Genomic DNA, 26,258 nt, shown 5'->3' with positions numbered 1-26,258 from the left:
ACGTTGAAAAAAAAAAATCATACACAGACACGATTCACACTGGTTTCACGATTTGCTAGTAGTTACTGGGAACACTCGTTTTTTCTGCACAAAACTTCAGTGCCATAAATACCCCACAGCTTTCTTCAGGTCACAATGTGGTCACAAGCCACTCCGTCCTTTGACACCGAGCTGATTTAGGACTCTGGTTGGGGAGCAGCACCACAGGTGGCTTTAAACTCAGAACTCAGCCTGGGAATGTCTGTCCTGGGCCACTGGCATTGATCCTGATCACCACTTCCACCACCAGTGTGGACTCCTTTTTTTTTTTTAACGTTTATTTATTTTTGAGAGACAGAGAGAGATAGAGCCCAAGCAGGGGAGGACAGAGAGAGAGAGTGGGAGACACAGAATCGGAAGCAGGCTCCAGGCTCCCAGCTGTCGGCACAGAGCCCGACGCAGGGCTCGAACCCACAAAGTGTGAGATCATGACGCGAGCCGAAGTCGGGACGCCCAACCGACTGAGCCACCCAGGCGCCCTGCGTGGAGTACATTTCCTACTTCCTTCTATGTGGCACGCAGTCTGCTAGGTGCTAGGGTATAAATGTGAACAGCTACAGCCCTGGCCCTCTGCGAGGTCGCCGTCTGGTGGAAGAACCAGGTCTGCAACGAACCATCAAGGCTAGAAAGTGCCAGGAGGAAATCTGCTCGCCCTGAGCTTGGACAGTTGCCCTTTTCACACTGTCTTCTACCTTGCTATCTTACATGTTCCCTTGCCAGTATCCCCATGCGCACTGGGCTGACATCGGGATGTGTGCTCAGTCATTTGTTAAGGACAGAAAGCAGGAGGAGCGCAGGCCCAAAAGTGAGTCATCTTCGAAAAGGCATTGACTGGCGTATGCAGCTTCCAAGAAGGTGTCACATTTAGCCTGACACTTGAGAAAGGAGAAACGGCATCGGGGGCAGGACAGGGTGGACCAGGAAGCCTGTACAAAGGCAGAGGCACTAGTCAGTCGGCTGCATTTCAGGAATTGCAAGTAAAGGGTATGCCTGAAGGCAGGCCTGGAAGAGGGAACTGGGGTCCGACATGGGAGGCTTAGAGGATTTAGAACTTTATCCTAAAATTTTAGGACATAGATTATTCTCAGCTTGTTCCTTTTTCGTGCATTTCACTCTTGTTTTACCAGTGAACAGTCTATAGAACACACTTTGAGAGGGACCCTATGGGGGGGCTCTGCTGGAAGCCCACTGATGGGTGTTAAGGCAGAGGGTGGGAGGGTCAGATTCTCTCCCTGCACTGTGGTTCTGTGAAGTGGGTTAAGTTTGGGAGCCAGGAGACCCAGTATTTGTTTCTTTGGCTGCATACTTATTTATATTTCACTCCATTCCATAAAGCATTTGAGGAGATTGACCACTGTGCTGTTGGGCATACGTACCTAGCAGAAACTGAAGCAAAGGACCTGGACCAGGGGAAAGGGAGCCCCATTAGGAGACTGAGGCTGTGGTACAGATGGGGGTGAGGTCTGCAAGAATGCGGAGATGGAAGAATGGGGAAGGGGCCCAAATCTCACACTACCAGGGCCTGCCTCACCTGGAGTTAAAGGTGACCGCCAACCTTTCCATTTTTGGGATTGCTGGGGAGTGCCTTTTGCCCAATAGTAATATTGAGTCGAGGACAGCAGTTGGAACTGACTCCCATAGCTGGGTGTCAGATCCCAAAGCTTGGCCGGATGGGGTGGGGGAATTAATCCAGAGGCATCAAAGCTTATAGCCAGAAAGCATTTGGATTAGTTGAGTGGAAAAAACAAAAGATCTGTTAATCCAGTTTGAAAGGTGTGATGAGACCATAACCTGGGAAAAGAGTTCCCAAGGCCAGAAGTTGGAATGATTTCACAAGAGGACAGGGAGAAGCAGGCGGGACAGCCCAGGGGAAGGTTCAGGGCAGAGACGGACAGGTCGCAGTGGCAAAGCTGGGGACAAGGAAGGGAAGGGCTGCTAGCTGAGAAGGAAATGGAAAAGACATCCTCATGGACCTCATGGGCTCCCCCTCAGGGCTGGGTGGGGGAAGAAGGCCAGATGCCACAGGTGCAAACTATGAGGAGCCCCCTTGCCCTCATGAACCAAGCAAGTGCCTCCTGAAATTCGTTTGCACCCTTGGTGTCCGGCTGGCCTCCTTGGCCCAGCCCTGTCTGGGGCCTTCCTGGTACCCTCTGTGAAGTTATCAGTAAATTGCGTCTTCTTGGGGATTGATGGTCTTACCGGGGTTGAAAGCTGACCCAGAAGCACCACATGAGCAAGCAGAAGGATGCTGCCAGGAGTTAGGGCACAAAGAATCCATTTCCAAGTTTTTCTATGAACTCACCCAGGGGACTTGTTTTCTGAGCCAAGCCAAGAGCAACTGCTTTTCCTTTCATGGGGGTGGGGGGCATGGAACCCCAAGGTAGATTTGGTTGAATGCGTAGATAAGAGGGCCATGTGAAGTGTACCTTGAAGAGGTTTGTCTGTATGAGATACAACGAAAACAAACGTGTAAATTAGTAACAAATTTTTAGTCAGTCTCTTAAGCAAAAATGAATGAATGGCTTATGTAAGAAGTGAACAGGGTTGTGGTCAGCCTCTGACCCTACTTGATCAGATATTCATATTATGTCAACAGGACCTGCTTTCTCTGTATTTCTTGTGACCCTTCTTTGCTCCAAGTCAGCCCCATTCACAGAAGGGTTTCTTCCTGCCGCTTGCCAGATGATTGCAGCTCCAGAGGCCCTTGTACACACCCTCATTCTCAAATCCAGTGGGAGAGAGCAAGAATCCCTTCCCGGATTCTAAGCCTACTCTGAGTATGCTTCTGATTGGATCAGACACCCATCCATGCAGGCGACAGGTTTGAAGCCAGCCTCAGATGAAGCTTCCCAACTCCTTGGAACCTGGGCAGTCCCTTTCCAGCAGGAGGCGTTTTCCCTTTTCCAACCTGGGCAGAGAATGGGCTCTTCTGGTTGGAGTATCCCTTTTATTAATACTTATCTGTCTTTTGAGATGTTTTTCCTGGGCTGTTATCTTAATTCTCATGCCTTCTTGAAAGATTATTGAGGAAGAGAGAACTGTTCCCATTGTATAAATGAGGCAAGAGGCCAATGCATTAATGGGAGCTAACCCAACTGGGAGAACTTGTCTGAGCCAAGACCCAAATGGGGTAGAGGGTTTCCTGACTGCAAACCGTGTGTGCGTTTCCTGGCACTGCTGGCCACTACAGGCAGGCAGTCCTCAACTAACAACTGGGCTGAGTTGCAAAAAAGGATTCTGCAAGTTGCTTGTTTAGAACTCGAGTGTTTTTTTCCCCTCAGAAGTGGATTATTAAAAGAAAGCGTGCTATTTAAGAAATGATAAATTTAATTTTCCTTAACTTTAGCAGAAGAAAAAGATACTGAAGAAAAATTTTACTGAAGTAAAATTAGACTTTACTAAACTTCAAAGAAATGTTTCTTCATTGTAAAATGTTTCCTAAAATATCTAAGACTAAGCAAAAAAAAAAAAAAATACTAAGACATTAAGAGGTTGTAGTTATTATAGTTTGGTTTTAATGAAACATTTCCATTTTAGACAATAGTAGCTAGAGTCTCTGCTGAAAAAGATCAGGATGGCCCACTCCCATCTATCTCTCTTGCTTCTATGTTAAAATGGCTCTCATGCGTGGCCCTGGCCCTTGTACTTTAGCATTCGTTCCTATAAATTCTTTATTTCAATTCAGCTCTTAATTGGATGGATGTTGTCAGTAAGCAGTCTAAATTCCTAGGACCTCTTAGTATTGAAAATGTCTATCAGTTGCTCTTCTGTTTGAATGATATCTTGGCTGGGTATAATATACCTGGGTTACACTGTTGCCTTTAGAATTTTGTAGACTTTGCTGCATAGTCTTCCAGCATCAAATGTTCATGAGGAGAGGTCTGAGGCCAAATTTATTTGCTTTTTCTGTCTTGATACCTAAAGGTATTTTCATTCTTGAAGTTTATTAATTTAATCAAACTGTCTTGGTGTTGAGCATTTTGTATCCAATTCTGAAACCTGGCAGACTTCTTCAATCTAGAAATTCTCCTTATTACAGGGAAATTTTCTTACTCCTTCTCTTTTTTCCTCCTCATTGTACTCTTTTTTGCTCTATTGCCATTAGTATTATAATGTATTAGTATTATTTCTTGGGTTTTTCTGATTCATAATCTTAACAGTATTACTATGATTTGGGGGGAACTGATTTGTTTAATGACTCTTGAATGAGTAATGAAGATGATGATAAATCATTTTATACACATTGTAGTAAAAGTACTTGAGACTATCAAAATTGTTGCACGTAAGGATTTACTGCCTGTTTTCTATTTTACCAGAGTCATTAACATTTAATGATTAACTTTAGTCTTTGAATTTTGTAACAAATTCCGCTTTGGCATCTCTTACAATTTGGATTTATTCTGCCAAAGCTGTTAGAGTTAGAAAAGCATTTCAAGATTGGTATAGCCAAGTAGAAGAGCTGCCTTTTTATGCCATGTGTCACTTGACTGATAAACAGTGTTTATTGTTAACTTAATCAAATCATGTTTTTCTTATTCATGGCTTTAATTAACCGATTGTTTTAGCTACTTCCATCTCTTTTGCCATCTCATTTACTGAAATTAGATCAGATTTAAATAGTTTGTAGTCACTGTACTCATCTATGTGATAAACCTTGTCTTGCTGCCTTGCAACATTTCCTGGAGTGTAAATCCCTACTTCATCACTGTTCGCTAACATTCAATATTGTATAATTGTAGTCCATTATGATAAAATGCAGTGAATTCCAAGTTATCTAAAACTCTGTTCCAAAAATCAAATCTCCTTTATTAACATAAAGCTTATGTGATGCTTTAAAAATGTCTTGCACTTGATACTGTTTTGACTCTACTTCTGAGGGGGGTCATTGCAATGGTCCCAGCGTATGAGGATCATCACATTTTAGAAATACCGTGTTGGTGGCACCGGGAAGGGTTGATTGGAAAGACCAGAGGCAGGGAAGCCTGTTAGGGGATATGCCAAAGGAGATAAGTTGTGATCGAGGCAAGAACAAAGGTGTGTAGCAATGGGAACTCATGTGACAGATTTAGGAACCAGGATTCTACCTCGGTCGTCTTTACATCCTAGTGCCATGCTCGTGCATAGTTGGTATTTACTATTTGTGGGGGGAGGGTAAATGAAGGTAGAATCAGCAAGAGTTAGTGATTTGTTGAAGTGGTTGGAGGGGGGCGCGTATCTGGCGTTCCCCCTTGGCCTCTGGCTTGAGTGGCCTTTCAGTGGGCCGTAATGGACACGCCAGCCCTCTGTCTTGGGAGCAGGGACCTGCCTAGAAAAGAGTGGGGAAGGTAGATGGGTGATGGGCATTACACGAGGGCAGTTGTCTTGATGGGCACTGGGTGTTGTATGTGAGTGTTGAGCCGCTGAATTCTACTCCTGAAACCAATATTGCATGGTATGTTAACTAACTAGAACTTACATGACAGTCTGAAGAAAAAAGAAAAGAGTGGGGAAGGAAAAGCACAAACTTTCTCTTCCTCATTCTTGGCTGTGGGGTTGGCAGAAGATGGGTGTAAGAAACAGACAAAGCTTCCTCCTCTTACCTTTTCTCGCTGCTGCCTTTCTGGTGTCTTCCTCTCGGAGCCCTTAGGTTCTCCAATCTCTGTCACCACCTTCTCAACCAATGAAGAGTTGGAGGAGGGGAAGTCAATAGGAATAATGCTTTCGCTCTAAGTATCCCAGGCTCTGCAATTACCCATCTCTTCTCCTGGCTTCAGAAATCTTTCCTCAACTCTGTTTCCCAGCAGAGCAGGAAACCAGTCTGATTGAAAGCATTCATATTTGTATGTAAATGACACATGTATCCCTTTAATTGCCCTCTAGCCAATAATTTGAGTTTCCAAAGGAGGCTGTTCCTTTTGCTATTCCCTCAAAGTGAAAGCTCCCTGTCACTCTCTTGGAAGTGAGCATGGTAGAGTAGAGAGTTTTTCAGTTCCCATTCAGACCAGCCGGGCCCTGCCCAGGAGTCCTGCTCTGGGGCCAGCTCTCCTCCACGGGTCCCATTTTCATAGGATTTTTGCTTCCTGGATTTCCCAGCCCTGTTTCTTAGAACAGCAGAAGTGGCATACCGCTCTGGTCTCAGCAGGAGGTGTGGCTACACTGGGCTGGCCTGACCCTAGTGGGAAGGGGACAGCCCAGAGACGACACTCAATATGACGTTTCCGTACTGTCTGAGGTTGAGAGGTTGACTTACCAACAGTAGGGCTAATGTCCCTGCCGTGCAAACATGTGTAGTTAATGCCTCCCCTTCTTGCATGGCTCCAGAATGTCCAATGTGTCGCTGGCACTGTGCAGGTGACTTCCCATACACCAGCCCATCTTTGTCCTTGCAACAGCCTATGAGAGGCATTCTTATTTATCCCCATTTTATAGACAGGGAAGTTAAGACTCGAGAGAAAGTATTTTACTCCAGGCCTTGTAGCTAGGAATCAGAAGGACTCAGATTCAGGCCCAAGGCTGTCCACCTCCAGGACCCATATCCTTCCTGCTGTCACATGGCCTCTGGCATGGCAATTTAAGACATAGGCAGCTTTCAGATAGGGAGACTGAGAACCCAGGAAACATGTTGAGGCTTCTAACTAAAATATTAATGACATAGTCAATTCACTGAACAGTCATAAAGGGACAAGCAAAACAATACATGTCAGGGAAGAAGAGGAAAAGCTTTATTATTCCTAGATGGAATGTTTTCTGAGGGGTCTCCATTGCCTCCTCTTTAAAGTCCAAACTCCTTCACTTAGAATTGATTATGGAAATTTTGGGGAAATCTAAATAGATGAAAAGGGGGAGGGAGGGAGAAAGAAAGAAGTAACTCCCATCAATATAGACTGTTTACTCTCCTTCCTGCCGTCCCTATAATCACATAAGCCAAACTGAACAGAAGCAGATAGTTCTGTAACTTGCTTTTCTCACGATAGGAAGTTGTGAATGTCTTTCCGAAAAATACATAGTTTTGAATTTTTAGGTAGGCACATCTGTTGAGTGTATGATTTCTTCCATTTCTTGAGTGGTTATAAGGTCTTTACCATCATCAGTAGTCAACTGTCACACCTCTATGGTGTTATGGTTCATAGTTAAGTCTGTGACCCACCGGAAATGGATTGCGGCATCACGTGTGAAACAAGCCCTAATTTGCTTCTCCCCACCGCAGTAGCCGGTTTTCTCGATTCTGATTGTTGAGTGGAATTGTTTAATGTCCATTAGTGTGGGATGCTTTCTTTATTCTATAAAGTATCACATTCTTATACGGATGCCAGGACCTAGATAAGTAATATCTGGTCTGTTCTGCTGATTTTCCTTCCTTTTTACTCTTGGACTAGTGCCACACACACTTCTTAAAATAATGGTAGTTCTATCCTATGTTATCTGGCAGAGAAAATTCCCCTTTCTGACACTGATTTCCCCAAAATTCCTTTTTTTCCCTTTAAGTTTATTTAGTAGAGAGAGAGAGAGAGAGAGAGAGAGCGAGCGGGGTCAGGGGGAGGGAAGGGACAGAGAGAGAGGGAGAGAGAGAATTCCAAGCAGGCTCCGCACTGCCAGCACAGAACCCAACATGGGGCTCGAACTCATGAACCTTGAGATCATGACCTGAGCAGAAACCAAGAGTTGGTAGCTTTTAACCGACTGAGCCACCCAGGTGCCCTTTCCCCAAAATTTCTTAACTGTTTGATCTGTTTATTCTGTCCTGTGAAATTGACAATCCATTGGTGAAGTTTCAAACTCTCATCTGTAATTTGATTAAAATTGCTTTAAACCTTTATCTGAACTTGAAGAGAATTGATATCGTGATATTTATTTAGTGTTTCCAGCTGGGGCCTTGAGACACTCTTCTGTTTTTTAGATTCTTTCTCAGTGGAATTCTTTTTTTCCCATGTATATATTTTTTGTTAGAAGTATGTCTACTTTTTTTTTTTTTTTTTTTTTTTTTTTTAGCATTTGAAAATTGTTGTTTGTGAATGAGAGCTTGGGAATATTTTCCATAATTCTTTTCATTTGAATTGCTGGGATAGCATTCCATTGTATGGTTGTATCATAATTTATGCAACTGTTTGCCTAGCGTGTTTCAATTCTTTGCCATTATGGACTGTGTTGCATTGTACAGATGTTATTTTGTACATGTTGAGGTAGAGCTACAGAATAGATACGCAGAAGGGGGATTGTTGGGTCAGAGGATAAATACATTTGTGATTTTGATGGATATTGCCAAACTGCCCTCTGTAGAGTTATTAGTTCTTTTCATAATTGCTCAGCATTTCTTGTTAATGGTATCATTGGTGAGCGCTAATATCTCAGTCAATTATAATGATCGCAGTCTTTGTTGAGAACATATATGTAGGACTTCTCTCATTTGATCCTCTATAGAATTCCCATATGAGGTGGGGGTTATCCCTGTTTTACAGATAGACGATAGAGGCAAAAAGAGGTTAAGTGACTTGCTAAGGGCACAGAGCTGAGGTCAGATCCACAGTTGCCCTCTGCTTCAGTTGACCCTTACCTCAGTCACTGGCCCTGCCTCTTGGTGATGGGTCTCTGTTACTTAGATCAGATTTCCCCATGTTGGAGTTGCTGAGTGCTCTTGACCCAGTGGCAACTCCCATGCTTCCCTCACGCTCTGGGCTCTCCGGGAAACCTCAGCTAGCCTAGCATAAATCTCCTGTATTTGATCAAGAGGTTCGAGCTCTGGAGCCTTGCCCTCTTCGGTGGTCTGGGGAGGTTGAGAGCCGACAAAGCCGAGGACCAGTGCCTCGTGCCACAACTTTGGAGTCAGGTTGGCCAGCACAGTCTCTGCTGGCAGTTCCAGGACAAGTTGATCTTTAACTGAGGCCAAAGTGGCTCCAGCTAAGATCCTCTCTTCTGGCCTCAGGTGGGCTGACTTATTATCATTGCTGTTGATAACAGATGATAGCAATATTTCTGGGGAAGTAACTAACAATATTTTCCTGGTAGTATTTGAAGAGGCAGCATTATAGCGTTTCAGAGTATGGACTTGCGCCTGGCTGGCTGGGTTTTTATATTAGTTTCCTATTGCTGCTGTAACAAATTACCACAAATTTAGGAGCTTAAAACATTACACATTTGTTACTATGTACCTCTGGGGGTCAGAAGTCTGAAATGGGTCTCCCTGAGAGAAAATTAAGACGTCGGCGGGGCCGTGTTCCTGCTGGAGGCTCTTGGGGAGAATCTATTTTCTTGCCTTTTCCAGTTCCTAGAAGCTGCCTGTATTCCTCGGTTCATGACCCCCTTCCATCTTTAAAGCCAGCAGGATAGCACGAGACCTCTGCTTCCATTATCAAGTCTTCCTCCTCACACCTGCCTGCCTCCCCTTTTCCTTATAAGGACCCTCATAATTACACTAGGTCCACCTGGATAATCTTCCCATCCCAAGATCCTTAACTTAATCACATATACAAAGTCCTTTTTGTCATAGAAGTTAACATACTCCAGTTCTGGGAATTAGTACATTCTTCTGCCTCCTACAGTTTGCCCTCTGGACTCTATCACTTACCAACTGTGATTCTGGATGAGTTATTGTACCTCTTGTTCAGTTTCCTCATCCTTAAAAATGGGGATATAATAATTCCTACTCTGTAGGATTGTTAGGAGGATTAAAAGAGTGATATTTCTCAAATACTCATAATATTGTCTGATACATAATAAATGCTGTGCAAGTGCTAGCTAAAATATATTAAGTAAATGAAAATAATGCACACCCTTTGATTTAGCATTCCTATTTTTTGTAACCTATTTCACAGAAACAAAAGCATCCATGTGTTAGGCCACATAAAGCTTTATCCATATTGACAAAAAAAGTACAAATAGGAAATCACTAGAATGTCCATTAACAGGAGAATGACTGGATCAGTTGTGGTACAATGTGGAATTTAAGGGGGCTATAAAGAGAATACATTAGATCTATACTTATTAGACCTAGAGGAATGTCCTGAACAAAAGTTAAATTAGAGGAGGAAGCTACAAAGACATTACTCATGATCTTTTATAGCATGATCTTTTTTTTCTTTTTAAGAACATCAACCCACCAAAATTGTTGTAGATACTTGAGCCAATTGTTTAACCACTGATTGTCTCCCTTTCTTCATCTGTGAAGTGAGAACAGCAATAATTCTCCCCTCAGAAACTCTAGTGAGGATTATATGGGATGAAATGTAAAAGCACCTGGGTGGCTCTGTAGGTTAAAGCCTCTGACTCTGGATTTCGACTCAAGTCATGATCTCAGTTCATGAGTTCAGGCCCCTCCTTGGGCCTGCACTGATAGTGTGGAGCCTACTTGGGATTCTCTCTTCCTCCCTCTCTGCCCCCCGCCCCCAAACTGTCTATCTCAAAATAAATAAATTTTAATACCTTTTTTTAAAGTTTATATATTTTTGAGAGAGCAAGCGTGTGTGCACGAGTGGGGGAGGGGTAGAGAGAGAGGGGACAGAGAATCCTCAAGCAGGCTCCGCGCTGTCAGGGCAAAGCCCGATTGCTGGCTTGAACTCACCAACCCCAAGATCATGACCGGAGCCGAAGTCAAAAGTCCAAGGCTTAACCTACTGAGCCATCCACGCACCATGCACCACGTACCCGGTAAACTTTAAAAAGAAAGGGGATGAAATGTATCAAGTCCTTAAAATCCTGCAAGCAGTCTGGATATTTGTGTAAAGTGGGTTGAGCAGACAGTCGTGGAAGGATGCACCCCAGTGCTCACCTGGTTGCCTCGGAGGCGGGGAAAGGAAATTCAGAAACGGTGTGGAGAGACAGACAATCTGTGTATCTGTGCCTTGTTTCACGACTGGAGGCTAGCTGTCGTTACTTAAGTAACTTTTTTACGTTCTAATGCTCTATGGGTAGTTTGGAGACCACAAACTGAATGGAGAAAAGCACGAACCTGGGGACCTACCATGATTCAAAGTTTTGTAATTTTTGAAAAGGAGTTTAATAACAAAAATATAAAGGGGTTAGAAGCAGGAGAGCCCTAACTGAGGCCGGCCTTGTGTGTCTGCAGCATCTACTGCCGAGGCTGCTCCAAGCCGCTGTGCTGCTCGTGCGCGCTCCTGGATACCGGCCACAGCGAGCTCAAGTGCGACATCAGCGCGGAGATCCAGCAGCGGCAGGACGAGCTGGACGCCATGGCACAGGCGCTGCAGGAGCAGGACCGCGCCTTTGGCGCGGCGCACGCGCAGATGCACGCGGCTGTCAGCCAGTTGGGCCGCATGCGCGCAGACACCGAGGAGCTGATCCACGCGCGCGTGCGCCAGGTGGTAGCGCACGTGCTGGCCCAGGAGCAAGAGCTGCTGGAGGGAGTGAGCGCGCGGTACCAGCGAAGCTATGATGAGATCGCGGGCCAGCTGGGCCACCTGGAAGCGGTGCTGCAGCGCATCCGCGTGGGAGGCACGCTGGTGCAGAGGATGAAGCGCTACGCCTCTGACCAGGAGGTGCTGGACATGCACGGCTTCCTGCGAGAGGCGCTCAGCCGCCTGCGCCAGGAGGAGCCCCAGAACCTGCAAGCCGCCGTGCGCACCGATGGCTTCGACGAATTCAAAGTGCGCTTGCAGGGACTCGTCTCCTGCATCACTCAGGCGACGGGTAAGCACCCGAGCCACCCTTGTGGCCGACCTGTTTACCATTTAAGGGCCTGTGCCTTGCTGTCGCTCCCTGGGGGAGACAGGGCAGAAAAGGAAGCCGTGGTTTTGTTTTTACTTTTGTTTTTGTTTAAAGTCAGATTTGCTCACATCGTACATTCCAGAGCACAGGATAAGGAGGAGAGGAGGCCCTGACGTGCGTCTGCAGCCCTCCAGAGGGGTCACGTTTTACTAATTTACAGGGCCCTGTGGATTAGCTGTGATCTTGTGACCCTTGGAGAATTAAGAAACACTAAGCTGAGAACCAGACACAGTATCATTTTAGCCCCAAAGGGATAACCACTTCAGGAAATTCTCTTAAGCCTCCTGTCTAGCAATAGAGAAGTCAACTGGAACGTGAGGTTAGAGCAGAAGGGGACTGAGAAAACCCCCTGGAGTGGTCGGGTGTTTACCAGAAACCATACTGCGCCTCAGTGGAGGAGATGCTTCGCCTCCAGCATGGCCTGCTGTCTGGACCAGCTGCCTACCTTTGTGGGCCCTTGGGAAGTGGAGAGCAGACCAATTTGTGACCTCAGCAGTTGTCCAGTCCAACTGGGGCAAGATGGGAGCACATCACGTAGCTGGAGAATGAGGCAGTGCTTGGCTCTGCAGTCCAGATCCAGGAGCTGGAGCAGCTCTGTATGAGCTGGTGACGTCATCGGGGCTTTCAAGGGACGCCAAGGGGAGGGGGGGTGCCCCAAAGGGCCTCCAAGGTGAGGAACCTTTAACAGCTCTTTGAGGAAATCTCTAGGCTCACATCTGAGCTCTGAATAGCTGGTGTGAGGATGCCCTTACTGGGAAAGAGGTGGGTGGCAACAGAATCTGAAGGCATCCGGGCAAGTGCCAGTGATGGGGGCTCAGTCACTCACGCCTGCCCTTGGAGCTGATGGCTGTGGGCTCATACCACCACACTGTGCCTCGGTGGCAGCCGAGAGATGGACAGAGATGCACCTGGGTTTGCACTCTCTAATGCCACCCTCTCCCTTCTGGCCGGGTTCATGCTCACTGCAATCAGGGAGCTCTCCTTCCAAATGACAGCCCCTCCATGGAGCTGCCCCAGTGTTGTGAGAGGCCCTGAAGAATGAGTCTCTAGGAAAAGCAGCAGAGACATTTCCTCTGTCACTGTCCCAGGCGAAGATGCCTCCCACCGGGGATGTCCCTGACTTGCCTGTGACCTTTTCTGTGTTCTCCAGATGCAGCTCTACACAGGAGGGCCAGCCCAGAGGCTTCCAGCACTCCCAGGGACTCTTCTGACATTGACCTGGTAAGATGGGTTGAGGTCTCAAGGGGAGGTGGTATGGTCCCACAGGTCAAACGGGTTCAGAGTTCCCCTGTGTCAGGAAGGAACCTGAGTCTTGTTGTCCCCTGTGTCTGCAGGCATTAGAGAGGGGAGAGTGCCCGAGAGGGACAGCAAGTGGCCGGACTGGAGCTTTCGGTGGGAAGGAGTAAAGGAAGGGCAGGTGAACTGGCTGGCTCTGAGATCTTAAATGCCAAAGTAGCACTTGATAGATTTGAGAGGGGTGAGAACCAGGGATGGACAGCAGGTGAAGAAAGCGGTCACTGGTGGGTGGCCCTGACAGATGGTGGTAGATGACATCTCCCTTACCCTGTCCCCCATCCTAGATATGTGAGCATTTTCCTAGAATCAACACGGAGGCCTTCCCCACTTCTCCCCCGCCCCCAACATGGTTCTTGGAGAGGAGAATGGGGCCAGGAGGCAGACCTCAGTCCCAGCAGGTTGGGTTTCATTGGTGTGATTTCAGGACCAGCATATATGCAAGAATCATAGTTTCTCAGGGTTGGGAGGTGTCCATACCCCCTCTAACGTCAGCATTCCCTCTACAGCACCCTTGACCTATGGCTGTCTATACACACACACACCTCCCAAGGACAGGAAGCTCACCCATGCTTGAGACAGCCACCCCCATCTCTGGACTGCCCTTAGATTGCTTCCCTGGGAGAAAATGCAGTGGTACCCCTTTGGCTTGCCCTCTCAAGTGCTTACATGCATGGCTCCTCTGGGATAAGCTGCCTGAGATCCTTCCTTGGACTAGGCGTCTGGTCTCCTCCATATCCTGGTCATCTGGGTCTGCCTATGTCTGCCTGTCAAAGGTGTGGGCCCAGGACTGATCAGACTTCCACAGAAATCAGGTCTTCTGGTGGTAGCGGTCAGGTGGCGAGCCTAGCTTTGTCATGCATGGCCATTGGGGGAGAGAGATTATTGTAGGCAGAGGCAATCTGGAGAGACTTCCTGGAGAATGCAGGATTTAGGAACTGAGAGTTTTAGAGCTAGGAGAGCGCATGGAGTCTAACCCTCTATTTTGCATAGGTTGAGGCCCAGAGAGAGGGTGACAACCCCAGGCCACATGACACAGCAAGCTAGGGATAGGATTAGAAGCAGACTCCTAACTGCTTTGGGTCCTGCATCCCCACATATGTAGCTTGAAAAGTAAAAAAGGACATTTTTATTATATTTTTGAAGTAATACAATCACACGGTCAGAAGTAAAAACATAGACTGATAAATATGTCAACTACACTTCGATTCTTAAAATCCACTGATTTGTACGCTTACCATTTGTACATTTCACTGTATATAAATTGTACCTAAATTTTTTTTTCAGATCCCCAGGTGATGATAATTTGTAGCTAAGTTGAGAACCAATGCTTTGAGGTGGGGGGACACTCCAACATCTCTCTGCACCCCGTTTCTCATTTGAGCTCTCCATTACTCAGCATCACAGAGGTTTCTTGTGCAAACTAAGACTGTGTTTGTGCATATCCAATATTTTCACATAACACCCTACATATGGCACCTTACTGCCCAAATCCTGCACATACAGTATCTGGATCTTAAAAAAGAAAGAAAGTAACATATCATGTCTCCCTCCCTTCTGGTCCCTATCTTTCCACTTCTTATGCCCATATACCTGTCCCTATTTCTTACATATCCCTCCCGAATTTCTTTATGTAATTACAAGCAAATATGATTACAGGTAATTCCATTTTCCATTCTGTTTTTGCACAAAGGTAGCATACTACTCTATGTTCATAGTATTACGCCCCAGGCTTTTTCACCCCACAAAGTATTCTGGAATTCTTACATTTTCAGTAGGTAGGTAGCTTCCTGATGTCTTTTTGTGTCTGCATAGCAGTCTAGTGAATGGATGTAGCATGTTTTATTTAGCCAGTTCCCTGTCAATGCGTATTTAGGTTGTTTTGGTATCACAATGCTAGGATGAATAATGTCCCCCAAAGAAATCCTACGAATAGTTGGGGAAGGTGCCCCAGGTCCACAGAGCTCGGCTGTCTTCCACGTGCCAGTTGCTGGTTAATGAACAGCAAGAGACCCTGTACTATCTTGTATGAGGTCTAGGCATTCTTCCGGGTCTTTGTCTTTATGTGACCTCTCACCATTCGCTACTAAGTAGTTTGAACTTGGAACATCAGAAGAATGCTCTTTCTGCAAAGCCTCTTGCTTTCACTTTGGTAGTAGGCTGGAGGAGGGGGCAGGCAGGCCAGGGGAGCCGGGGGAGGGATGTCGTCTCACTCTGTGAGTGCAAAGGACTGGTGTAGCAGCTCCAGGGAGGCAGGCGTGGCCGGGCAGTCCCTGGAGAAAGTACGGTCGCTCAGCTATGCCAGGAGAAAGGCGACTCTCGGGCCCACGTCCCTGCCTTAGGAGGCAGGAGCTGGGCTTTCCGCCCCAACACTGGATCCCTCTTGAAACTGTTGGTTTACTTTCATTTCAGTCATGTATCTGCACAGAGGTGACGAGAAAACACAGCAACAGCCTTAGCTAGAACTCCCCAGCTTGGGGGCCATCTTTCTTCCATTTCCTCTAGGCTCTTTTCGTCATGACGTTATAATACTTGAATGGAAAAAAATAAAACATTTTAAAGCTACCAAACAACAAATTGGGCATCATGATTTTTTTTTTTTTTTTTTTTTTTTTTTAAGTGAGCCTTCTTGTCTGTGTCCTGCTTCATTAACACAGGAAGGAGGGCATCGTGGGTGGGACAGAGGCAGAGAATCCCAGGCCCACTTTCAGGGAGTTTGTTGCCCTTCTGGAAAGAGGGTCTTTCACATACCAGTGATTTGTAGATCCAGACATGAAAGGACCTTTTTAACTTTTTTAAACAATTTTTTTAATGGTGATAAAATATACGTAACAAAATTTACATAGAGGTGGAATTGCCGGATCATCTGGTAATTCTGTTTTTCATTTTTTCAGGAGTCACTATGCAATTTTCCATAGTTGGCCATGCCCTTCTTCGTTCCCACCAACAGTGCAGTGTTTCCAGTTTCTTTAAAAAAAATTTTTTTTACATTTATTTGAGAGAGAGAGAGAGAGAGAGACAGAGCACAAGCTGGGGAGGGGCAGAGAGAGAAGGAGACCCAGAATCTGAAGCAGGCTCCAGGCTCTGAGCAAGTGTTCAGCGTAGAGCCCAATGCAGGGTTCGAACCCACGAACCATGAGATCATGACCTAAGCTGAAGTCGGTCACTGAGCCACCCAGGCACCTCATGGGTTTCCAATTTCTTTACCTTCTCATCCACACTTTTTTCACTAATAGCCATCCTAATGGGTGTGACGTGGTTTAAATTTCTGACCACTACCCATTATAAAGAAATATATTTTATATCTACGGTATATATATGTACACGTGCATAACTGTAGCTAAAATGGAAGTTTTGCAAAATAAATTACCCTTGTTGCATGGGTTTTCTGTTCTATACTATTCTGCATAATTTAAAAAATGCTGGTCGTGACCCACTGGATTGCTTTCATGATTCACCAATGGGTCACAGACTATAGTCTGAAAAACACTGGTGTAGGGGCACCTGGGTGGCTCAGTCAGATAAGCGTCTGACTTCTGCTCAGGTCATGATCTCACAGTCCCTGGGTTCAAGCCCCACATCAGGCTCTGAGTTGACATTGTGGAGTCTGCTTGGGAGTCTCCCTCTCTCTCTCTGCCTCTCCTCCACTTGGGCTTCTCTCTCTCTCTCTCTCTCTCTCTCTCTCTCTCTCTCTCTCTCTCTCAAATAAATAAATAAACTTAAAAAAGTTTAAGGAGATTCTCCATTCTCTCCACTTCCCCCAGATACACTCTGATCCAGAGAGACAATTCTCCTCCCTTTATGTAAAGATGTTAAGAGAAAGAAACCCAGAGAGGGAGGGGAAAAGGAAGTCAGTCCGTTATAGCAATTGATTTGGGAGCCCACATCAAAGTGCTCGATACCAAGAAGCGCCCCACGTCGAGCTCCGGTCCCAGCACGATGGGGCCACGTGGGGCTTTCCCCCACCTGCCCCAGCCCAGGTTTGGCCAGCTAATTCCTGGGGTTCCCCTGTGAGGAAAGCCTGTCCCTGGCTTCCTGATCTTAAAGTCCAGCTTCTGACTTGTCCAGCGTGGCTGTGCTCGAGGAAGCGCCCCCTCCAGCTGGGTGTTGTTTCCTTTCCCTCACCACACGGACCACTGCAGGCGCCTGCTCACGGTCATCTCCTGGGCACACACAGACTTGGAGGCAGCAAGGGGTCAGGATTGCAGGCAGGAGTGGCAGAGTGACACTTCCCAGGTCACTCGTCACTTATTTTCAGTGAACTGCCCTGCGGATGCTTCCGTTTCACACAGTATAGAGAAAAGCGGTGTGGGGGGATGTAAGAGAGACAGTGACCAGGAAAGAGAACCACCAGTTCAAAGACACTACACTCAAACCCTGGTCCAGACCCTCATTAGGTATATGACCTTGGGAAATCAGTCACTTCACCTCTGTGCCTCCTACCCTTCTCTGTAGATTGGCAATAATCACAGGATGGTCCCTATTTCGTTATTTTAACTATAATTGTTTTTATTGTGGTAAAATTCATCTAGGAAAATTCCCTGTTTTAACCATTTTCGAGTATACAGTTCAGTGACATTGCACCCTCCAAATCTTGTACAGCTAGTGCTCGCTTCGGCAGCACATACACAAATCTTGTACAGCCACCCCACCCATCTAGTTCCCAAATATTCCCATTACCCCGAAAGGAAACCTTGTCCCCATGTCGCGGCCACTCCACATCTGCCCCGCCCCCACCCCCACTCCAGCTTCCAGTCTGCTTTCTGTCTCTATGCGCTCAGCTCTTGTGGATATTTCATATAAATGGGGCCGTACAACATGTATTCTTTTGTGGCTGGCTTCTTTTCACTTAGTGTAATGTGTTCAAAGTTCATCCATGTTGATGTACGGAACTTCATGCCTTTAGAAAAAAATTTTTTAACGTTTATTTATTTTTGAGAGAGTGAGAAAGCATGAGCCGGGGAGGGGCAGATAAAGGGGGAGACACAGAATCCAAAGCAGGCTCCAGGCTCCGAGCTGTCAGCACAGAGCCCGACGCGGGGCTCAAACTCACAACTGTGAGATCATGACCTGAGCTGAGCAAAGTCTGACACTTAACCGACAGAGCCACCCAGGTGCCCCGACTTCATGTCTTTTTATGGCTGGATAAAATTCCACTGTATGACTGTCCGACATTTGGGCTGTTTAGACATTTGGCTGATGTCTCAGAGGCTGGTAGACCTTTGGGTTGTGTGCACCTTTTGGCTGTCGTGAATAGGGCTGGTGCGAACATTTGTGTGCAGGTTTCTGTTTGAACATCTGTTTTCAGTCCTTTGGGTACATGCCTAGGAGAAGACTTGTTGGATCATATGGGAATTCTGTGTTTAACTTTTTGAAGAACCAGCCCAAGTCCGTTTTGGGGTGGGTTTATGTATAGTTAGCACTATGCCTGGCTCAGAGTGGCAATAAAAACTGTATTTAGCATCAATATCATCGGTGGCACTTACTAAGTGCTGGGTGCTCTTCTAGGCACTTTACTTGTGGTAACACATTTCATCCACGGTATCCTGTGAGACAGATATTAATATTATTCCCATTTCACAGAGGGGGACTGAGGGCTGAGGGGTGTGTAATTGTTCTGACCCAGGGGGAGTTAAGGCCCAGGGGCAGAGTGAAGGTCACAGGGAGGTTCCCTGGAAGGGTTTCAGCTCAGTGGAAGGGTGTCCTCACTGTTACAGCTCTGCAGCTGTAGAGGAATCGCTGCCACCAGGAGCGAGCGCTTTGTTAACCCGGAGCTAGCTGTCGAGCAAACCTTTAGGCGCTGTTGGTTCCGTGTAATCTCAGCAGTCACCTTCTGGCTCTGTTAGGATGCACAGGAATTGAAGTGCCCCTAGATGCCAGCACCTCAGGGTCAGAAGGAGGGTGTGAGGAGGACTCCTGGTCCCCGGGGGGCTCTGGACAGCCTGCACCTGTGGCTGGCTGAGGCCCTGGGGATTGGGCTGACCCCAGGCCTGGAGTGTCAGCCCTGGGCCTGCCACCCGCTCATTTCTGTCTCTCTTATTTCCGGACTTCGCAGCCAGAGGAGATGCAGAGGGCCCGGGCACAGGCCCCAGGGCCAGCTGAGACCCCAGTCATGGCTTTGGTACAGTCGGTGCCCGGGGTACACCCGGTGCCGATACATGCCTACTCCATCAAAGACGCCTCCTGCAGAGAGGTAAGGTTCTCCCTGCCCCCTGACTCTGCACCTGGAGGCCCAGATCCCACCAGGCAGTCAGGTTCCCACCTGAGAAGCCAGGCCTTAGTCAGCACCTACGCTGTTCTCTCCCTTGCTCCTGGCTGCCCTGCCAGGAAGCTCCCCTGTAAGCGTGAGCCACTCCAGGGCAGGCAGAGGCCAGCAGAGTCAGTGGTCAGCAGACGGCCAGTGTGCGTGGCAGCCCAGGGGTCTTCCTATGTGGAGAGAGACACGATCTGCGTGGCAGAGACCAGAGGCAACAGCAGGAGCAAAGGGGGCGGGCCACAGGTCCCTGCCACCCAGGTTCACATCTCTGCCCACCACCCCAGCACCCCTGAAGGCTGCTAACCCGGCCTTGTGACTCCCTACCGCATAGGAGGTCTGCAGCCCAGTCACTCCCCAGAAGAGGAAGTCCTGCCAGACCGAGTGCCCCAGGAAGGCTATCAAGATGGAGTCTGAGGAGGAGAAGGAGACACGGCTGGCCCGGAGCTCCCCCGAGCAACCCAGGCCCAGCACCTCCAAGGCAGTCTCACCACCCCACCTGGATGGGCCCTGCAGCCCTGAAAGCCCCATCATCGGAAACGAGGTCTTCCCGCCCAACAGCAACCACGTGACCGGCGAGCCTAGGGAGGCAGGTAAGGAAGTGGGTGGGCAGCGGAGGCTGAGGCCTACGTGCTGTCCTCCAGGGGCTGGGTAGGGTGGGACCCTTCCCCCAAATCCTCACCCCACCCAGGGAGCCCAAAGCCAACAGCATCCCCTGTGTGTCCTGCTCTCAGCTGCCACCAGATGGGGCAGGGAAAGCCCATGGTTTTCCTGGGGGATAAGATTAGATACAGTTTACCGTGTGATTTGCTGGGATTCCAGTGTGGGGACTGTAAGAGGCTAAAACCCACAGTCTGTAGCCCCTTCCCCGAACGCACCCATACAGCGCCCAGCACTGTGCCTCTGCACAAGGTGGGTCTCGCCAGGCAGTGTCTGTTGGTGAGTGCCTGGCATGCTCCCAGAGAGACCTTGGGTCAAGTCCACACCCATCACTTCCCAAATTTGTCTGCAAAGGCCACCTGGCTAAAGTACGTCATTTGTCCTAGATACCTTTTATGGACACCACCAAACTGGGAGTTCTTGGGCATGAGTTGAGGCCAACTGATAGAATTCTGGAATGGTCAAGACAGTTCTTCCTAGATCTGCTTCACCCAGAGGCCCCCTTTGTTTTCATTCTAGGTCTCAGACTGAGCCCTGATCCTGCTTGCACACTGAGCCCTGACCGACATTCCTTGCTCACAATGCTATTGGTAATCAAAAGGTTTTGATTAACCAAATATAAAGTAGCTTTTAATTCAAACATCTCAGCTCATGAGACAGAATTGGAAAAAACCAATGTGCTTCTTTAGGATTGCAAAACAAACCAGGTGCTTTTTTGCCAAGCTGCCTGTGTAGGGAACAGATTCTGAATTCAGGACCAATAACTGAATTAAGTATTCACGTACAGGGCACAGTGGGCAGTGACGGAAAGTCTCTTTGAATAAACAGATCCATACTAGCACATTTGGTGAATGTTCACATCCCCCTCTATAGGGCACACATCGCCCACCCCATCCACTGGCCCACAGGGATTCTCACAGAACACCTGGGCCCCACTGAGTGGGCATCTTGGCAGGGCCTAATTCTGTCTCCTCTGCCCTGTTTCAGAGGAACGCGTCGTGGTGATCAGCAGCTCGGAAGACTCAGATGCCGAAAACTCGGTGAGTGGTCCAGAAGTTCAGCCCTGGACTCCTGCCTCCCCCCATTCTGGGTCCCAGGAGACCCAGCCGCAGCAGGTGACTCTTAGACTTGCCCTGCGCCTGGGGAGTTTTCCAGCGAGGCAGTGAGTTCTGTGCTGTCCTGAGGACAGTCTCCAAATGCCAGCTGCGGGCCTGAACCAGCCCAGCCCTCCCTCTATACCGGGGCAGGAGCCGTCAGTAACCATATACTCTTCTGAAATGCTGAGAGAGTGCTTCCTTCCAGAGCCCTGTCCCTCTTCTGAACTAGCCAATGCCTTTGTCTGGAGCTTCCTTATGTTTTCTCTGACCTCTAAGTCCTCAATGAGGAGCGGGGGCAAGGACCCATTCCCCAGTTAATCGCAGCCAGTGAGGGTCAGTGCAGGGGTGTGAGGGCACGGGCAGCACCGTACAGGGCCCAAACAGGCAAGCGTTCACTCGATAAGAAAGGACTTTAAAGGCATCCCACAATGGAACGAGTACCTTTGTGGATTGCACCCTTCTGTCCCTGGAGGTTGGTTAATGGAGGTGGGGAAAGGGGGGTTGAACAGAGGGAAAGGTTGGACTGGGTGCCTCTGAGGTCCCTTCCGGCCCTCAGTCTGAGGTTCTGTATTGGAAAGTGCATGGAGCGCATGGAGACCGCTGCACAACACTCCTCGCCAGCCCACCCCCTGCCAAGAGCACCAGGAGCATACCACCCCTGCCGGCCCCCCCGCCTGCCCCATGGCGCATGCCGCCCCCCGGCTTGGTCTCCCCAACATCCCGCCGAACAACCTGCAGTCCCTGAAGCCGATCCTCACAGCCAGCCCACCAGTCACCGGGAGGACACTGCCGTCCGCAGCCGCCGCGGGACTAGCTTCCTGTCGCGTAGAGCACAGAGTACCCCCCGTCTTCACCGCGCCTTCCATTTGCCCCTCAAAGTGTATTATAACCCCATGTGGACGTGTCCTCCCCCCGCAGTCCAGGCCACCACCCCTGCTGCCACAGGGCCTCCCAGCCATCCTGCCGATCCCCAGGAGAGTCCCTGCCACCTCCAGAGGGCCATCAGTCAACGCGGCCGGGCACGGGGAGCAATGCGCTCCCTCAGCCGCTCCTTCCGGGGCTCCCCCCACATAGCCCAGTGGCTCAACAGCTTCTTTGCCGTTCCTCTCTCTGTGGCTTCCCAGCTTGACACCTCTCTCAGGAAGGGTGGGGGGAGGCAGAGCACCCCAGACTCTTAGGGCAGGATCTCCCCATGGGAATTCTGACACCGCCCCCGTGGAGAACCCCGTCCAGGACCTCTGGAGGTCCCTCCAATTGCATTCCCAGCCCCCTGCCCTCGAGTTCTTCCCCCTACCCCCCACCAGCCTGGCCCCCCTCAGACAGGCCTCTGAGAACCCCTAGCACCTCCCTCTTCTGTAGCTGGTGGCCACCGTCCTCCTGGAACCGCGTGGCCACTCGCTCACTTGGCTCCTGCTCCCCGGCCCTCCTGCACCCCACCACCCAGCCTGGCCCATTCGCTGAAGGCCCTGCACACAGTAGGCATTCTGTGCATCGTGGTCAAGGAGCGGACCAAGGAAGGAGCGGCTGCACAGACACGTCAGGGAGACGTAAGCCCTCTTCACCTGAAAGGGCATGATTGAGATACAGGCTGCCCGCTCCTCACATCCCCAGGCCTCTTTGCCCCAAAATAGGAAGCTTTTATCTCCCTTTGCCCCTCCAACTGCCCCATCCCACCACCCCGAGGCTTTCCGCTGGGCCTCTGCCAGGACCTAAGCCCATGAGGGCAGGGAATGTGTCGATCCCAGGACCTGGCAGATACGGCTGCTCAATAAATATTTGTTGAAAGATTGCCCTGGCAACCCCTTCTTCCATGACCATCACATTCCCTGCTGGACTTAGCTCTTCTCTGCAGGCGGTTTTGTGTCCTCCCTGCACTGAAACTTGGTTCTCTGGTGGAGTTACCATGTCCCCTCTTTCCAACGCCCTGTGAGCATCAGAGTGGGGAGGCGGGTCAAGGCCTTCTGTGCTTCCTGGACTGTGTCGGTCCCACCATCTAGTCAGGTTCTCTGCGCCTTTCTTGAGGTGAACCCCACTTTCCCCAGATCATTTCACACCTCCTCTTGCCTCCCCCCACACAGGGGAGGCTCCAGCACCCGCCTCCCAGGTGGCCTCTCTTTAGCCAGGTCCAGCCTTCTTTCTGGGGGACTTCAACATCCAGCACCCTGGCCTCTCTGGGGTCTTTGCCCCACCCCACTGCAGCCGCCAGCCCCACGGCCACCCCCTGGACCTCACCATACTGAAAGCTGGCCCGCAGGGACTCTGGCCACAGCTTCCTGCCCCTTGAGCTCACCGGTACTTCGAGGACCCCTGCCCTCCCTGTTCCAGCTCCCTGTAGTAGCCCCAGCCACCCCTCCTCACCCTCCTCTCAGGTCTCTGTTCCCTTCCACCTTGTTCTTCCAGCTGCAGCCCATCTTTATGGTCTCAGCCTTGCCCATGGCCTCAGTTAGCGCCCACAGGCTGCTGGTGCCTGGCGCTCACTCCTGCTGCCAGACCAGGATAGCCAGTGGCCCTCCGACGCCTGCACTCAGGTGTCCCGTAGATCACTCATCTCTCTTCCTCTCCGTTAAGTCACACCGTCTGCCCGGCTACAGAAACCAAGGCCCCCAGAGCTGCCCTGGATGCCCCTCTTTCGATTATTCTTCACCGCCAGTCAACATTTCAGTCTTCCCTTTAAGCCATGTTCTAAATTCCTCTGAAATCTGGGCACTTCTTTCCATCCCCTAAACCTCATCAAACAAAACTGACCCTGGGTCAGTAGCAGTAGCATCAAACAAAACTGACCCTGGGTAGCAGTCTGGGATGGAAAGCTCGAGAAAGGATCGGAATGCCAGTAGTCTCACCAGACTTCACGACAGTTGGGCGCAGAAACTGAAACCAGCACTGCTGGGGCTGGGGGGCGGGGTGTCAGTCTGATCCTCAGCTGTCAGTAGGGGGCCGCCAGGTTGTGTCTGAATTATTCCAGGAAGGAGGGAGTGTGTTTCAGGTGGTGAAGAGTTAAAACAATTAGAAGCACAGCTGCTCACCTGTGGAGACCAGGTCCGGAGTGGGGAGGGCCAGAGGACCACTGCTTTTGTGTTGGTATTCTTCAGTTCTTCAGACACACTTTCTTTTTTTTAAGTTTATGTACTTATTTGGAGAGAGAAAGAGAGCACAAGCAGGTGAGGGGCAGAGAAGGGCAGACGGAACCCCAAGCAGGTTCCAGGCCATCAGTGCAGAGCCCGACGCGGGGCTGGAACTCACAAACCGTGAGATCACGGCCTGAGCCGAGATCAAGAGTCAGGTGCTTAACCAACTGAGCCACCCAAGTGCCTCCAGACACACATTTTTTAAATTAACCATCATGTGTCCCAAGCTTTAAAAAACACCTATGCAAAAACAAAACAAATTAGGTCCCCTCCATGCGTTTCTCACCCACCTTCTGTGCTCCCTTCCAGACCCCTGGCACTCCCAGAGTACCCGCAGCGGCTTGGGTGGGGAGCAGGGCGACATCCGCAAGGTGCTCCGGGCTCCCACATACCCGTGTCCTCTCCTGTCCGTGGCCTTCATCCCACCTCCCGTGTGTGGAAGTTGGCCTATGAAAAGAGCACATTTTCCAAGTGTCCCAGACTGCAGCTAGACACGCCTGGAGGCTCTGGTGCAGACCTGGCAAGGTGGGCAAGGCTCCAGGAGAGACGGCTGGTGCGGGAAGAGTGGTCTGTAAGAGCCCCTGCTGCTGCCGGAAGCGGTGGGGGTGCCACTGTTGGGTGGCGGGGCAAGACCCAGGCCTGATGGTGGAGGCCTGGGGTGAGGACTATCCTAGGAAATGAGGGTGGGTCAGCAGTGCCTCTGCCCTGGGCCCTGGGTTAGGGTCCAAGGCAGGAAAAGATAGGTGCTCTCAGCTACTCTTGTGACAGAGGACTCGCCCCACTATCCGGCGGTAGCAAGACCAAGAGGAAGCAGGAGGGGACAGTCCCTGACTGCAGTGGCAGTGGTGACCAGCAGTAGGAGGAGGGGCCCGTGGGAAACGACCGATCCAGGGGAGGGGCTGGGATGCTGGTGAGTGTGTGTAACAGAACATGGGAGCCCTGTCCCCCAAGGGCCTGGCGCAGGGGGCAGCAGGGGCCATAGGCTAGCTAACAGGATGGTCCGGCTCACGGACACGCATGAGGTACCGCGGGGCTTCCGGACGTTGCAAGAGCTGGGATTTTGTGTCTGCAAAAAAGGGCAATCTGTGTGTGTTGCCAAACTGACCCCAGCTGTTGTTTAAGAGTGGGTGCTTAGGAAGTCCCTCGGGAACTTGGGGACTCTTGATAAGAATTGATGTCGGGCACTGCAGAGACAACTTCAGGCGACTGGATGCCAAATATCAGAGTTCAGCTCCTGAGTGGCCGATGCCCAAACATGGAGTTAATCAGTAGGACAGTAGTTCTCTACCCTGGCTGTGCACTGGAATCTTGCGGGGTTGAGGGGGGGGGGTGGTTACCAACGACAGATTCCTGGGTGTCACTCCCCCTGCCCCAGAGATTGTAATTGAACTGGTCTGGGGTGCAACCTGGGCATCTGGATTTTTTGAGGCTGCTAATGCCCAGCCAAAAAAGAGAGAACCACCGGATGGGGGGACTCAGTTGTATATCTGTCATCTGTGTGTATCAGCCTTGAATGGGGGTGCCCTGTACATACTGGGATATGATCCGGGGGGGGGGGGGGGGGGGGGTGAGGCGGTGCTGGATCTTCCCAGAGAGACCTAGACTTGGGGAAGGTGATTAAAATGTCAAGCCAGCCGTATGGGTGTGCTTGGTACGGCCATGCAGCCTGCCGCGTGGAGTGTGGAAGTGGAATGCCCTTGCCCTGCTAAGTGGATCTGTGTTGAATCCAAGTGAACTAAAGCTCACAAGCCAGATTGCACGTGTATCCTAGTTACATGTGGGTCCTGAGAAACTCCCAGGTCCCCTGTGGCTCGGTCTGAGCACACTTTTGCAGTCAAAGAAGTCCATTAACCAAGTATAATAAAGAAATGAATCCTGGGGCTCAGTCGGTTGGTTAAGCGGACGACTTTGGCTCAGGTCACAATCTCACAGTTTGTGAGTTCAAGCCCCTCCTCGGGCTCTGTGTTGACAGCTCAGAGCCTGGAGCCTGCTTCAGATTCTGTGTCTCCCTCTCTGCCCCACCCCCGCTCATGCTCTGTCTCTCTCTCTCTCTCTCTCTCTCTCTCTCTCTCTCTCTCAAAAATAAACATTTAA

The 26,258-nt window shown here is 49.6% G+C and overlaps 1 protein-coding gene across 10 annotated transcripts in view; it reads left to right on the top strand.

The window, feature by feature from the left end:
* PML (PML nuclear body scaffold) overlaps positions 1 to 26,258 on the top strand; it is a 39,286-nt gene that overhangs the window by 6,210 nt on the left and 6,818 nt on the right. For 3 of the 10 annotated variants that reach the window (XM_003986961.4, XM_006932390.4, XM_006932386.3), the window contains exons 3-7: positions 11,078 to 11,658; positions 12,887 to 12,957; positions 19,085 to 19,222; positions 19,617 to 19,875; positions 20,930 to 20,982. In XM_003986961.4, the coding sequence (XP_003987010.1) occupies positions 11,078 to 11,658; positions 12,887 to 12,957; positions 19,085 to 19,222; positions 19,617 to 19,875; positions 20,930 to 20,982 (1,102 nt within the window). Of the gene's footprint in view, positions 1 to 11,077; positions 11,659 to 12,886; positions 12,958 to 15,441; positions 15,595 to 19,084; positions 19,223 to 19,616; positions 19,876 to 20,461; positions 20,533 to 20,929; positions 20,983 to 21,595; positions 22,829 to 26,258 lie in introns of those variants that run through there. The other 7 variants (XM_019832077.2, XM_011282964.3, XM_006932388.4 and 4 more) reach the window with 6 other exon arrangements.

The sequence above is a fragment of the Felis catus genome, chromosome B3 (assembly GCF_018350175.1).
Source record: "Felis catus isolate Fca126 chromosome B3, F.catus_Fca126_mat1.0, whole genome shotgun sequence".
NCBI lineage: Eukaryota > Metazoa > Chordata > Mammalia > Carnivora > Felidae > Felis > Felis catus.
Note: the sequence above shows the minus strand (reverse complement) of the source record. Positions and strands in the feature narration are given on the sequence as shown.